This window comes from Phoenix dactylifera, unplaced genomic scaffold (assembly GCF_009389715.1).
Source record: "Phoenix dactylifera cultivar Barhee BC4 unplaced genomic scaffold, palm_55x_up_171113_PBpolish2nd_filt_p 000144F, whole genome shotgun sequence".
In the NCBI taxonomy this organism is placed as follows: Eukaryota; Viridiplantae; Streptophyta; class Magnoliopsida; order Arecales; family Arecaceae; genus Phoenix; species Phoenix dactylifera.
Window position 1 is genome coordinate 327,572 of NW_024067699.1, and position 14,769 is coordinate 342,340.

Here is a 14,769-nt window from a genome sequence, read left to right on the forward strand (position 1 = left end):
AAATTTTATTCATAAATCCAAATTCTTTCAAAACATCAAGTTTATCTCGTCAATCGTGAGCTATGACTATATTTTTTATATGGTAGGGTCATGATACCGCGTATCTTCTTGGGGTGTGCCAAACATTTTCTTGCAGCAAAGTCTTTCAGGACCACGTAACTACTTGTAGTATGTCGTGCATCTTCTTGCGACATAAACCTTTCATGATAAATCAAGTGCCAACATATTAGCCCCCATTGGTAGGGTTCTTAGCATAGTCAGGCTGAGAGTTTGAAACAATCATGCAGTTCATATCTCAGTTCAACAAAAATACAAGAAATCATTCGATATTGAAATCAATCAAATGAGTTCAATATTTCCAACCATGCATCATCGTGATATTTTAAAATAAAGTATATTAAATAATAAAATATCATTCATCAAAATCATGCATCATGAATAGTATGATTCAAATTTTTTAATATAATAATATTATAATTTGTCAATAAATTTAGAAAAATGGTTATATTACTTACCATGCGAGCGAAACCAACCTATATATTTAAATAATTTTGAAAATTTCCCTCAGAACCGAAACTTCAGCGAGCACTCAACTGAAATCTCCGATGAGCACCGTGAGCCAAGACCGTTGGAAGTCAAAAAGAGAATATGAAGAAACCAACGATAGTTTAGCGGTGGTGATCAGCAAAACCTGTCGGTGGTGAGGCAACAAGGGGTGCAGGTTCTTTAAATAGCCATTAGATGCTAGGTTTTCTAGCTCTCGTAGAAAATCGAGATGGAAGAGTCCATTTTCTATTCCAAGTTGAACATGATTATATTTCTTTTCCGTCTCCTACTCTAACTTGTACATCTGGGCCGATCAAGTAGACTAGGCCTAGTTTCTTATTAGCTAGGCTGGGTGTCATAATAACAATTGCAAAGATTACGAAAACAATTACATAGAGGTTGTTCTCTAATCCATAAATCTTCTCAGAAGAGTGCACTTGGGTCATTTTCGATCTGATGGTTTTGTTCCATGGTGGGGTTAAGGAAGCAACCATATCTTTCTAAGGTGAGGTTCTCCTTTTTAGATTCTATCCAGTAGGTTGACTCAATGGCTTTGTTCTCTCCAAGGGTTTTACCTTTTTCAAATAATGCTAGCGCCATTGTGCTAGTATTAATTGATTAATTAGCCTCAAATCTTAAACATTGAGCCCTCCTTTTTCTAAGCATATAGTTTCTAGTTACAACGCATGAGATCGCATTGGATGGTGTGGATGCACATTTGAATTTATCAATTCTTTTGACCATCCACTCAGGTATTTTATAGAGCGACATAAAGTACTATGGAAGTATAGATAGAATGGCATTAACAAGGATAAATCTATCTCCCAGATATAAAAGTATGCTTTTCAAATCAATGGCATCCAATCAACTATGGCGAGTGAAGGAGAGAGGGGAATCTTGCAATTTAGCTGAGCAGTAAATCGAGGTTTGTCTACACTCTCAATGCCAACTAGGAAAATTGAGATTTTGTGAAAGTTCATAGTCAATCATGTCACAAGTTTGAAATAATATAGTATTAACTTCAGAACACATATGTAATCCTTCCTAGCCTAGACAAAGATGAGAATATCGTCAGTATATTGTCAAATTTTAGTGCCACCAATAGTCTAGGGGTTGCCCAATCCAACATATATCTAGATGTGCTCAAATATCAAATGGCTTGCTTGAACTCGGATCATTTTGTATGGGATTGGGCCTGATTTTTAAGCCCAAAGGGCCGAACCAGGCTTTATTTTTGAGCCCATCCTTTAAACAAGTCGGGTTCAAGTTCGTTTGAGGCTGAGGTGGAGATCAAGGAGGACGACAAGCACCACATAACCATGCAACGCTCCTACACCTCCTAATCGAACATCTACTCTAGGTAGGCCCTAGGGCTTCTCCACCATCGCTCTCCCTTCCAACCTCACCAATGTCGAAATTTACTCGTCTTTCCACCACCACCCCTCGCCCTCTCCACCATCACCAATATATGGCCCTCAACCTCTACTTTTGATAGGTATTTATTTCTGTACTCTCTGCCCCCGTCGCCGATGTAGGCTCCGTATGAATCTATCTGCTCATAGTTAATTGGTGAAAGCCCAAGGCCAAGCCCAGATAGAAGCTCGAAGCTACCAGGCACAGGCCTAGCTAATTTTGTTTATACATAGTGTTGGGTCTAGCCCGAACCTCGCCCGGCTTGCCCAATGAGCACGTCTATATATATATCTTAGATAAAGCAACTTTGTTGAATATTTTATTAAGAGAATTGATTGCAAGAATTAAAAGTAACGGGGACAAGGGGTTCCCTTGTTTCAGGCTATATTTACATGGATCTAGTCTCCTATTTTTCTAATGATCTTAACAACAACCTTGCTTAGTAACAATGCAGCGATTGATCTATGGATGTAATTTGCACTATGATAGAATTTTGGCAACCCTAAAAATTGAAGCATTGTATAATGGTTAAGCCTATATGGTCAACCACCATTCCTCATTGACCATGGTGTCACACTAAGAAAAAGTGGCATATTTGGATCACTCTTTTGAGATGTGCCCAACCACCTGCCCTCTGGTGGGGAATGTAACAAGAAACTAATTAAACCCAAAATATTGCAGCCTCCAATCATAACTTGAGAGGAGATTTCGAAGCAAGATGGGAACTGGAGATCTTTGACAATACATGTACATAAGGAATCATTGAAGAGGGTCCTGATTTTTGGTGTTGATTGGTATAAAGGCTTAAGCTTAGGCTGGTCTCCAACGATCATCGATTCTAGTGGATGAGAGGGGTTTGGAGAGGCTTGGCAAGTCTTTGAGGCACATCTGACTTCTTGCTTGGAGAACCACACAATGTTGTTTGTAGCACTTTGGAGATGGGCCAAATCACCATACCAAAAGCAAGCTACCTTTTTAAAGGGAGAGCGCTAATGAGGTTTTTAGAGAGGGGTTTGAAAGAAATGGTTTTTGGTATATTTGTTTTCCAAGTTTCAGCAAGAGAAGGAAAAGGACAATGGGACTTCACATGCAAGTGAAATAGAAAGTGGATTTGAGGGCTTACATGGAAGGAATTTGCTTTTTCAATGGGTGGTGGTGGTTTACCAAGAGTCCTGACATAAGATGAAGGATAGGTTGTTGTAGGTTGATGGTGAAAGTGGTACATGTCAAAGTTTGAAGTCCTCATAGGATGGGGGGCATCCTAGCCGTCCTGTTTCATTAATGTGAGAAACGGGACTGGAATAGAGTCGAAATTTCAAAACCTATTCGGTAGGAAGAGAAGAAGAAAGAGAAAAGAAAGAAAAGAACGAAAAAAATGAAAGGAAAGCAGAAAAAGAAAGAAAAGAATGAAAAAAAGAAAAAATGAAAGGAAAGCAGAAGAAGAAAAGGAAAGAAAGAAAGAAAGGAAGAAGAAAAAGAAAGAAAGTAAGGTAAGAAGGAAAAAAAGAAAGAGAAAGAAGAAGAAAAAAGAAAAAATAAAAAAGAAATAAAGGGATAGAAAAAGAAAGGAAAGAAAGGAAGGTAGAAGAAAAAAAAACAAAGAAGAAAAGAAAAAAAAGAAAAAAAAAAGAAAAGAAAAAAAGAAGGGGGGAGACAGAAGGATATCTATCAGGATGTATGATCAAGACCGCCGCCGGAACGGGGCAGTATAGTGGGGCATCCTATTCGATGGAGAAACCGAGACATCTCTATCTCATGGGATTTGAAACCTTGGTACCTATGACTTAAGTCGAGGCATGGTGAGACATAGCCAAATATGCCATTGATTGTGGACCAAGGGTAATAGCATTTGCTCCGATTAGGATAGTTAGCTCTTGTAGAGGCTTACTAGACATAACATGTCCAAATCATCTTCCATGCCCACCTCATCCATGGCTACTTCCTCCCCTTTGTTCGCTCCAGTCTCCTTGTCTGTTCAACCCCCCTTGCCCGCTCCTCCAATACATCGCCTTCTCCATCCTCCCCACCAATTGCATAGTTGAAAGTAGCTTATGAATAATCTATTATTAGGGGTAAATAATGATAGATATCTTTTTCCATCAAGTGGGGCAAGATTGTGATGTTGATCTTCTATACATCACTTGCTTTGACTTTGATAAGTATTTTTTATTGCTGCCATTATTTAGCACACCTCAAACTATACATTGTAATGATTTCACCCTCCTGTTTTTCTATAGCACATCTATTTTTCTCAAGGCTTTCATTCTTGTCAACCTTGTAAGCAAATGATTTCAATCATTTGTTTACATGAATGGATTAGCTCTTCTCATTCAATTATGGGTTTCGTTGAGATATTTCTGACTTGAGCCCAACATGATCTGATCCATTATTATCCTAATAGGTTGGTAGCTGGGTTCAGGTTTGTTGCCCAGCTATGCAGCCAAAGGGGGGGAGGGGGTGAATTGGATTTTTCAAAAAATTCTAACTGAATGCAGCGGAATTAAATGTTTAATAGAGAAATACAAACTTTAACAATAAACTAATAATTAAATATGCTGAAGATAAAAGTAAATAGATCACGCAATGCAAATACTAGAGATTTATAGTGATTTGATGCCAATCCCACACCTACATCCACTCCCTAATACTTTATTCTTGAAAATTTTCGAGTTATTACATCATAGTTGTTTTCTGAGTTAACAACCAAACCTAGTTGATTTGCTCAAGCGATCAACCAAAATCTTTAATCGATTGTTTTTCGGATTGACAATCAACCTAGTTGATTTTTTTAGAAAATCGATCAAAACCTACACTGATTATTTTTCAGATTCACAGTCAATCCAATTGATTTTTTCAGGCAATCAACCAAAACCTTTACAATCCAATTTCAGGTTTGGATGGACCTTTTCCCCAAGTTTAAATTCTTGAAACTTGTTATAGTAAAGAATGAAAAAAAATTAAGCATAATGAATACAACTCTAAGACAATAAATACAAAATAGTAAATGGAGCTAGACACTTTTGGTTGCTTTGATTGCTTTTGAAGGCGCTTTGCCAACTCTCTGATGTTGAAGATGTGATCTTTCAGCTCGCAAGGAAAGCTCTTGAATGATATTCTTTTTGAGGCTCTTTCTTCCTGCTTTTCTTTTCTCGCTCTAGTGAATTTTTCTTTGTAGTGCTTGAGCTCGTCTTTTTCTTTGGTGTTCCCATATATTTATACTCTTTGGATATGGTTGGCATACTTTTCTAGTCGTTAAACAATTAATAGAGCCGTTGTGAGAATAAAATAGCCATTCTGATTCACATAAAAACTAACTGTTACTGCTCTCAGGTGTAAAGGGGTCGACTCGTCAAATGACTGGGGTTGACTCGTTGCTTTTAGAGGTTGACTCTTTAATGGATTAAGTTTCACTGCTTTTTGTCTTTCCACTGTGGCCATTTTAGGGTCGACTCTAGTTTGACTGGAGTCGGCTTATGAATTTCATAGGTCGACAAGCCAATGCGATAATTTTTTCAACTCTTTCTTTTCTCTGTGGCCACTCTGGGGTCGACTCTTGCTAAGCTAGAGTTGACTCGAGTACTTCATGGGTCGACTCATCAATGTGATGAATTTCTTGTCTTTTTGTCTATCCTCTGAGACTATTCTGAGGTCGACTCGCGATCTATTGGAGTCGGCTCATTAAGATATATCGGTTAGTGACAGTGTGTCGGGGTCGACTTATTGCAGGCTTGGGGTCAACTCGTTACAAGCATGGGGTCGACTCTTGAGGTAGTTCAGGATAAAATTTTTTGTGCTTGTATGTGAACTTCCAAAAAATATTTCATAGCCTTTTGGAGTTTAACTTCTTGATGTGGAGAGGCTTTCTTCTTTGCTTTTTAAAATTAATCAATTAAACTCAAAGTAATAGATTAGTCAACTTTTTGATTCAACTGTTTTGTATCATCAAAATCAACCCTTTAGGGTCAACAGAGTTTATGTATGAGTATGGGATTGCATGTTTTAGCCGATTATAAATTGGTTGGGTTTGAGTTGGGAGTTTTTAAGTTTTTAACTAGAATCCCACCATGGCTCGACTTATTGCCATCCTTAATATATGATTAGGGTAGCAATTTATATCCCGACCTGCTTAACCCATTTAAAACGAGTTATGTGAGTGGAGTTGAATTACGTACTTAATAAAAAAGGTTAGATTTAAGCTGACAAATTTTTGAGCTGATCCGCATTCGACTCAACTCATATTCGGACGAACCCGACCCGGTTGACACCCTTATAGTAACTGCCCCTAAGTTTTTCAAATCCTTTCTTTTGGTTTTTTCTTAAGAGTTTTGAAAGAATTCTAGAGTTCAGAGAGAGGGGGTTTGTCAAATTTTCAGGAGAATGCTATGATATAGCTTAGTTCTTTTCTCAAAAAAAAAAAACTACAAAGAGTATAAATATCCTCTCATTAGGTTTTTGACTAAATATTTAACTATTTTAAGTATAAAATAACATTATTAGCTTCTTCTATAAATACCCTTGAAAAGATCTACAATTTAACTTATAGTACAAAGAGTTGTATTTTTCCATAACAATTTCAGCAAAAAACTGAAGGAGGAGACATTATTGTAAAATTTAAGATGATTTGAGGGATATATAAATCTAAAAAATAATTTTTGGCGGGTAAATATGGTATAATCATATACATATATGCATACAAACATATATAGATATGTGTGTGTACACATGTGGGTATATATACATATACATATATTTACACACACACACATCCAGTGGATTGTCATGATCCTATTGATCATGACTAATTATTAGAGAGATTTTATAAAGAAAAATCTTTTTTAAACTTGAGTAGTTTTCATGTAATTGTTTCTCCATATTTCATTTAATAGGGAGGGGTTTATTTTTCAAGAAAAGGCATGAAATAAAACCGAATGAGAGAAGTTAAGGCCTCTCCCACTTCTCGTGCTAGGATTTTGTGGAGTTTGGAGGACTCACTTTGTGAATGGGTTCTTTTGCCAAAATGAAATTTCTTATTCAGAATAGGATCTAGATTGGTTCATAGGTTGTAATTTCTCTTTCCTTACTCGAATATATAGAATCAAAAAATCTAATTTTACAAAACAGAACGCATATTTTATGTATCAAAGCCAGTTATTGTTAGATCAGAATCTTAGATATTATATTTAGTTAGTTACTAGACAATATTTTTATGGTCATGTTCCCACGGAGATAAATTTAATAAGAGAATTTTCCATTGTTAAGTCGTTCAATGGAAAGTGGATGCTAAGGAATTGTCGCATATGGCGAAGTGGGGTTATGAGCGTAGTGATGTTGATGTTGTGGATTTTTTTATTATTATTTTATTTTGTAGATTCATATTATTTTAATTTGTTACTTTTTTCTTTGTTTTTGTGTTTTCTTTTTTTTTGATGGAATATTTTTGCTTTATGTTATAATGCTGATTTTAATACTTTTGATTCATGTGCTATTAAAATTTCATATAGATTTTTTTTTTCCTTGTAAGACTGGGCCTTTATATTAAGCCAACAACCAAGCTGGTTTAGTAATTGATTGGCAAATGTTGTTTCATAGTAATAGTGTGATTGACAAGTACCTTAAGAAAATGGGCAGCCTCGTGGGTTTTCTAGAAGATCCCACTCGAATGCAGTGCAACGAAAGTGGCAACTCAGTCGGCAGCCATGTTTGTCTCTCGGTAGCCGATAGTGGCTTGAAATGTGCCACAACCTCTCGACAGCCTGCGGATATCCAGTAGCAACAGGTGTCTGTCACCGGTCTTATGCAGACCCCGAATATCCACTAGATCACCGTGGCAGAATTTTCTTCGAAGTGGATGCTATCCACTTCCAAACAAGCCTCACATAGATAAGATCTTTCCAGGCAGCCCTCAGCTCTGCTTCGGAGACAAACGTGTCAAAGATACGCCGATCTCTGACTGCTATTAGTTTGGAGTCGTGACCGCGAATTACAAAGTCAACATCTACGAGATATAGTAGCCGTAGAAGTAATGCACTCTTTAGTATCTTCTTTGTAGCATAATTATGGCACGAAAAAAACTCTTCTTCCCCCCTGACCACGGCTAAGGGCGTGGCCTATGGCTTTCTCCTTTTGAACCATCGCTTCCGCATCTCTACTGTATCATGTATTATTTTGAAGGTTGATTTGGCGGCAATGAGGCCAAAATTAAGGAGTCAATGGCGAGGATGGGAAGTTGGAGGATAAAGTGAATGTTGCGATTGCGGCTACGAGGGAGTTGGTGCTGGCGGGAACAAGGCCGGACTGGTACCAGAGGACAGACGACTGGGATAGGATCAAAGTAGGAGGAGATCGGCTCTCTTCCAATCAGTTGGTAAGAACACCAGATCAGCTATTAATTTAGAACTTGGATTCTATTATATTTTTGGGTTAGGATCCTCTAGGAGACATTTGATATGGGAGATCACCTCAAGATCAAAGACAATATAGATGGAGGTGATGAGGTTACTGTGTTTGATTGACCATGGTGATCCAGTGATCCCAAATCACTCTCACCTCTCAAATCCCCACCCAGCTCAGTGACGGAATGTTTGTCTTTCAGGTTAGAAATTCAAGACCGTTCCTGAGCAGTGATTTTGGTTAAAAGTCGAGAATAAAAATGACGTTCAGTCTAATAGAAAAAATTGATTTATTAACATAGTGTTAATATATTATATCAGTATTATATTTATGATATATTATATTCTATTATATTATTAATCATTTAATAATATTTTAAATTATAGTAGAAATATATTGTACTTTATATTTATATAATGAAAATATTTGATATTTTACTTCTATTTACCTTATTTTTTAATCAAAATAATTATTAGTATTAGAAATATACTATAAGTATCAATAAAAATATTAATTCTATAATAATAATTATTATATCTTGTAGCATTAATAATTAAAATATATTAATAATTAATATATAAATAATATATTTAATTTTTATTATACTAAATTTTATCTGACTAATATTATATTTTTTCAGAATATATCAGTGATAATTTTAGTATTATATGGTGAGTGTTCTTGGATTTCCATGCAATACCAAACAGATTACTCGTAGATGCTTGAGAATCTCTGATCAGTAGAACATAGCATGCCAAATATGGTGTTCTTAAATCATTGAGGATAAGGATCGCGAGTGATCTAAAATTACTTCGGTGATCCAATTTAGATCACTATACGCTATTTATGGAATATGTTTTGCACTATATAGTCTTGATCAAATTATAAAGACTGATGGTTGTTGGACATAGCACGTTATACGAGATTGCATGCTATACATGATGCATCGTCTTTGAATATTTGATAGCTGTCCGTCTCTGTGATCATATGTCAAGGGGGCTATCATGACTATACAACTATATGCGCTGTAAACAGCGCACCACAAAGAATTTGACTCTATGGTTTTGAACAAAATATTATAAAAATATATATCGCAATGAGATCCTTTTTTTTACATGAGTTGCATGTGCCAATTTGGAAATTGATTCAACAATGGTGGAACTTGCGTAACCGAGTAATTCACCAAAAGCTGCGACAATCCGAACCAAACGAACGAGTTTTTTTTCTTTGGGCACAGAACTTCGGCCCATCCGATTGGACTCGGTGCTACAAACCAAAAACGGCCCTGTTGGCTTGCTATTCCCGCTCCGCTACCCACCTTTGACCTTCCAGGGACCGCTGGATGCTCGTTTTGCACCGCGGTGGGGATAAAAGCCCTTCCCAGCGAGAGCGGAAATAATAGAAAGCGAGAGGGAGAGAGAAAAGCGCTTCCCTTTCACTTCTGATCCTTGGAGAGAAATCCCAAGCAACCTTCCTGTTCCTGCTCTTGATGGGCCAAACTCAGAGCGATGCCTCCTCATCAGAAGGAGATCAGACATCTCAACCTGCAACCCAACCCTCTCCATCACCGGCGCCTTCCTTTGAAGATCTAGTCGCAGGTTCGTGCGCCAAACCTTTTGAAGTTTATTTGCCTCCCGTTATTAGCTCGTAGTAATGCGAGGACCGGATCGTTAAAGTCATCAATTGATGGTATTTTAATTTGAACAACGAAACCAGTTTATGTTAGAGGAGTGGGTGTTCACCCATTAATGCTTGCTGGAAAAATTTAGATTGTAAAAGAACAAAAAATTAAAATTAAAGCAGAGTTATTGCAATTCTAGAGATGGAGGAATTTAATCTTTGACTGATGGAGGAAATTTAAACTGCTCAGAGAAATGGGCTTTCAAAACTAACTTTTTTTGATTAAAAAAGAGTGGTAGGTTATGATGGAGGAAATTTGTCTTTGTTAAATCACGAAACAAGTTTTATTTAGCTGCATTTGGTTCGGGAGTAAAGTGGGAATAAGGCTTGGAGTCAGTCTTATTCATGAGAAACAGCTTTAAATGGTCGAGCATGCTTATTTCTGGAATAGATTTTCCAAGGTGGGGATGGAATAACTATTTCCTGGAATAAAGGCCTGAAAATTAATTCTTCCCTTTTTGTATGGACAAAAATAATACCCAACGCTAAGGTTTTTTCAGCCAAGAATAAAAGATTCAATCAAACGGCAAAATAATGACTATTCCAAGAGGGATTACTATTCCTATACTACCTTTCTTTTTTCCATGAACCAAATGCAGCAGAAAATGTGTTTCCACCAACTGCTGGATACTTGAATGCAGCAGAAATTGACTGGTTTTAGGGTTCAAGTTTGTTGAAATCAGGAGGGTGTCAACTGGATGGTTGGTAAGTCCTAGAACTTACAAAAATAAACTCGCAATGAACACATGTACCACATATAAAAAATAAATTATTAAAAAAAGGTTCAAAGAATTGGGGATAATAGAGATAGAATATGTGGATTGGATAAAGAGTAATTTTTGTTTTTAAATTTTAAAAAGAGTCCAGTTATTTGGGGACATGAACAAGAGATGGAGAAACAATGCAAGTAAGAATTAGAGCTGAAGAAATAAATACGGGCACACATGGATCTTCTTAAATGTATTTTTCGTAGATATTCTTGAGGAGAGGAAGGCCCAGTTTGGTATTGTTGTAGGTAGTAGAGCTTTTGTTTGTAGAGTTTTGGGTAATATAGAGCCTTTAAGAAAAAATGTTTATTGTTGGTAACTACACTTCTAAAGTGCCATGGTGCTTTAACATTTGTTTGATAACCAAACTAAGAAAGTGCTTTAAGAAAGTATTGTTAATTTATAAATAATTTATCTTGATATTTTAATCTAAATAATATAATTAAAAAATAATTGTCATTCCGATCTCAAAACATCAAATTCATCACACCACTTTTTAATTTATAAATTATTTGTAGTATCATACATTATTTGTTCAGCATCTTTGATCCCAAAACTTCAAATTCACCACAACACAATCAACTTTGTTTGGATCAGCAAATAAAAATAGGTTCTTTGTTACGATAAGATATAATGAAAAGTAAGAAAAAAATAATGGTTTTATTTGCTCAAGCTACCTTTGGGAAATTTTCTAGCTGGTATAAACTTCAAATTTAGAAATATAATTTCATTTCTATAAGCAGTAAAAATATAAAATAACTTCTGACTATTATAGTGAGACAATGGGAGTAGCAACTGTTATTTTCATTCTTTAACAACTATCGGAGAAAGGTAATAATTTGATTACAATTGCTATTTAAATTCCTTATATATTTAATGTAATTAGAGTTTTTTCAAAGAACCTTCATTATCATTATAAATTGCAACACATAAGTTATTTAATTTTTGAGGAAAAAGAAATATATTACTGTGTACTTTTAGTATCATCATGCTTTTTTTTTTTTGAAGAAGAAGACAATGCCATTCTGCTCTAATTGGCAGATTTATGAAAAGTGCTATCTTAATTCTTCCATTACAACTATACTTACTTCTACATAACATATTTTATGATTATCAACAGAATCCTTTGAACATCCGTACCTAGAACTCTTTCAAAAAACTCATTAAGAAAAAAGAAAAATTTCCTTCACCAAAACCCTTGCTCTTTCATCTCTGGCTTGCTCCAAAATGTTCTCTCCGCCATGGGGCATGAGCATGGCATAAATGAAGAAAACCCTTGATCCTCCTGGCCTTTGTCCCAGTCTTCGATGATGACCAGATGATGTTCTCAAACCCCAGTAACAATTTCTGCCTCCACAAGCTCCTAAGTCCATTGTCAACCTGCTCCCTCCAGATCGTGAAGCCCCCCCTTATCTTCATCGTTTTCTTCTGCCGCCTCGCCAGACCTCAAATCTTCTTCAACTCCTCGAGCAGCTACCATCAGAAGTTGGAGTGGCACCAGATTCGCTGATCTTGATGACACCCACCACATGGTCTAGGAAGGATTTAGGTTGGAGCATGGCAAGGTGAAGGGATTAGAGGCATCGACTTGGGGAGGGCTGCTTTCGAGGTCCAAGAATAAGGGACAGATGAACATGGGCATTTTCATCTCTGTAAAATTTTCATTAAAATTAAACAGCTTCCTGTGTTTTCTCAAGCAAAGCTTTTGCCCAAAAGCTTCAAATTGGAGCTTTCCCCTAGTAGACTTTTTTCAATTTTTGGAGCGGGCAAAAAGTTGTTTCAAAATTTTTACTAAATACCTCAAAATCATCCAAAAGAGATTTCGACCCTTCCAAGTAGCTCTTTGGCTCTCCAACTACAATACCAAATGGGGCTGAAGTAAGGGTATTTTGGTGACGAAATTTGACAGACCAAATCTAAAGTGGCATATTCCTCTATAATTTAATATTTTAATACATAGAGATAAATAAATAAATAAGAAAATAAAAAAATAATGGCTGGAGTCATGGTAGTTGTTTCAAATCTCAGTTATAATCTTTGAGTTGAATGCGAATGCTTGATTCCTGCATTTTAGTGGTTTAATTCTCCCATGATATCTTTGCATGTTTTGAAATGTGCAGAAGCTACAGCTTTGGGCAGCAATGAGAACGAGGTCTGTTCTTTTTTATGATTTAGGCAAGGTTACACTTGTTCTTGAATTTAGATGTGGTGGCCTTGTTTTTTAGTTTCTTTTTTCTTTTCCTTTGGGCGAGTTATTTATTAGTTTTGTTGTTCAATATAAGTTGATTCTTTTGACAATTAAAATCTGAGTTTCTTGGTTATTGTAGTCACTAGATATGAAGGCACAGAGAGCACTGGAGTGCCCATGCGTTGCAGAGTTGAGAAAGGGTCCTTGTGGGACTCAGTTCACAGAGGCTTTCGTCTGCTTTATTAAGAGCACTGCTGAAGAGAAGGTAACCCTCATCTAAAAACTGCTGAATTCTGATGAGTTTTTGTATTTTTCAATTGCTTCTCTCTCTTTCCTTGGCTTACTCTAAAATTGCTGTTAATATTACTATTGCTACTGTGTATTCAATAAGCTAGCTCCTTGGCAGAATGCTGTTTGATTTTATTTTCTCATGTGGGACTAATTTAATACGGTGAACGGTCCTAAGGAAGATTTTGAACTGCTATGCAAGTCTAATGATCTGGTTTTGGTTTTGTAGGGATCAGACTGTGTGAAACCCTTTATTGCCTTGCAGGATTGCATCAAAGCAAATCCTGATGCATTTTCCAAGGATGTTTTAGGTGAAGAGGAAAGTGAAAGCGGTAAGGGGGAAGAGGAAGTCAAAGACTACAAGATAATACCTCCATTGTGGTCCAGAGTACCTAAATCAAAGAATTGAGATCTGAGACCTTATCAATTTGCGTCAATCTTGGAGCTTGTGAACTTTATGACTCCATATATTCTTTTGCTGATTTAATAAGGTTTTGTTTCCATTACCTATTCAGGCTTCAATTTTAGCTTGAAAATCCCAACATTATATCCTGCTTTTTACAATTACATCTTGAGGAGCAGTGAAATAGATTGAATTTTGTTAAGCAGATGATTATGATGAAAAGGTGTCTCTCATGTGATGCTTCTACAAACATGCAGTGAAGGCCTATATTTACCAAGTAACCTTGAAAAAGATTTTCTTCTTAATTTCTGCTGCATTGAGAGATTTGGCTATAGAAAGAGTAGTGAGTAATGAAAAAGCAGCCTGTTTATGAATTTATTTTGCATTAATACTGCAGTAACAGAAATTAAATCCTGGCGAGGTTTCCTCCCTGAAATGGGAGAGGAGAGTATTGGTTTCTTGATATAAAATTTCTAGTGGAGATAAAGACTGAAGAGCAACCCAAACCAGGTCCACAAAAAGCTTGGTGGAATTAATTGGGTCTCTTTTTGGCAGACTAAAGAAATAAACAATTGGCACACTGCTTACATCTGTCTCCCTAAATTTTCTTTATTTCTTGTTCTCCTTCCAGGGACCATCTCCCCCTGTGAAGACAAATGTTTGATTGGGGGGATGGCTTGGAAGAGGACCAATGTTAATTTGTTGACTCTTACCACCGAACAAATATGTACATACTAGTCTATGTTTCAATTGGAATTTCAAATGGAGGCTAAATAAATACCAAGCCAAAGCATATCCTTGAAGACTCCTTCAACAAGTAGATGATGATGTGTGGGTATCACAGCTATAGCATGGTTGAAGGCAGAGGCACAAGGCTCCCATTCTTCCACAGACTACCTTTTTTTTTTTTTTGGCTGTTGTTGTTGTGGCTGGCTATACCTAATTTGGGTTTGTCCTTAACCGTGGCTGCAATGGAGAATCCAGCTTCAGTGAATTCAGAAGCAGGAGCCCTCCTTGGGGTGGAAAAATAGTCTCAATAATGCTAATTTCTTCAATCATGGAGGCTGCCTGATAAAGCCACCAATGTGGAAGCA

General features: G+C 36.5%; 1 protein-coding gene across 1 annotated transcript; it reads left to right on the plus strand.

The window, feature by feature from the left end:
• The first annotated feature begins 9,710 nt into the window (after window positions 1-9,710).
• On the plus strand, window positions 9,711-13,897 carry LOC103720049 (mitochondrial intermembrane space import and assembly protein 40 homolog). The gene is made up of 4 exons (XM_008809579.4): window positions 9,711-9,947; window positions 12,917-12,948; window positions 13,124-13,249; window positions 13,502-13,897. The coding sequence occupies exons 1-4, from the start codon at window positions 9,839-9,841 to the stop codon at window positions 13,679-13,681; spliced, it is 447 nt and encodes a 148-aa protein (XP_008807801.2). The 5' UTR covers window positions 9,711-9,838; the 3' UTR covers window positions 13,682-13,897.
• Window positions 13,898-14,769: the final 872 nt, after the last annotated feature.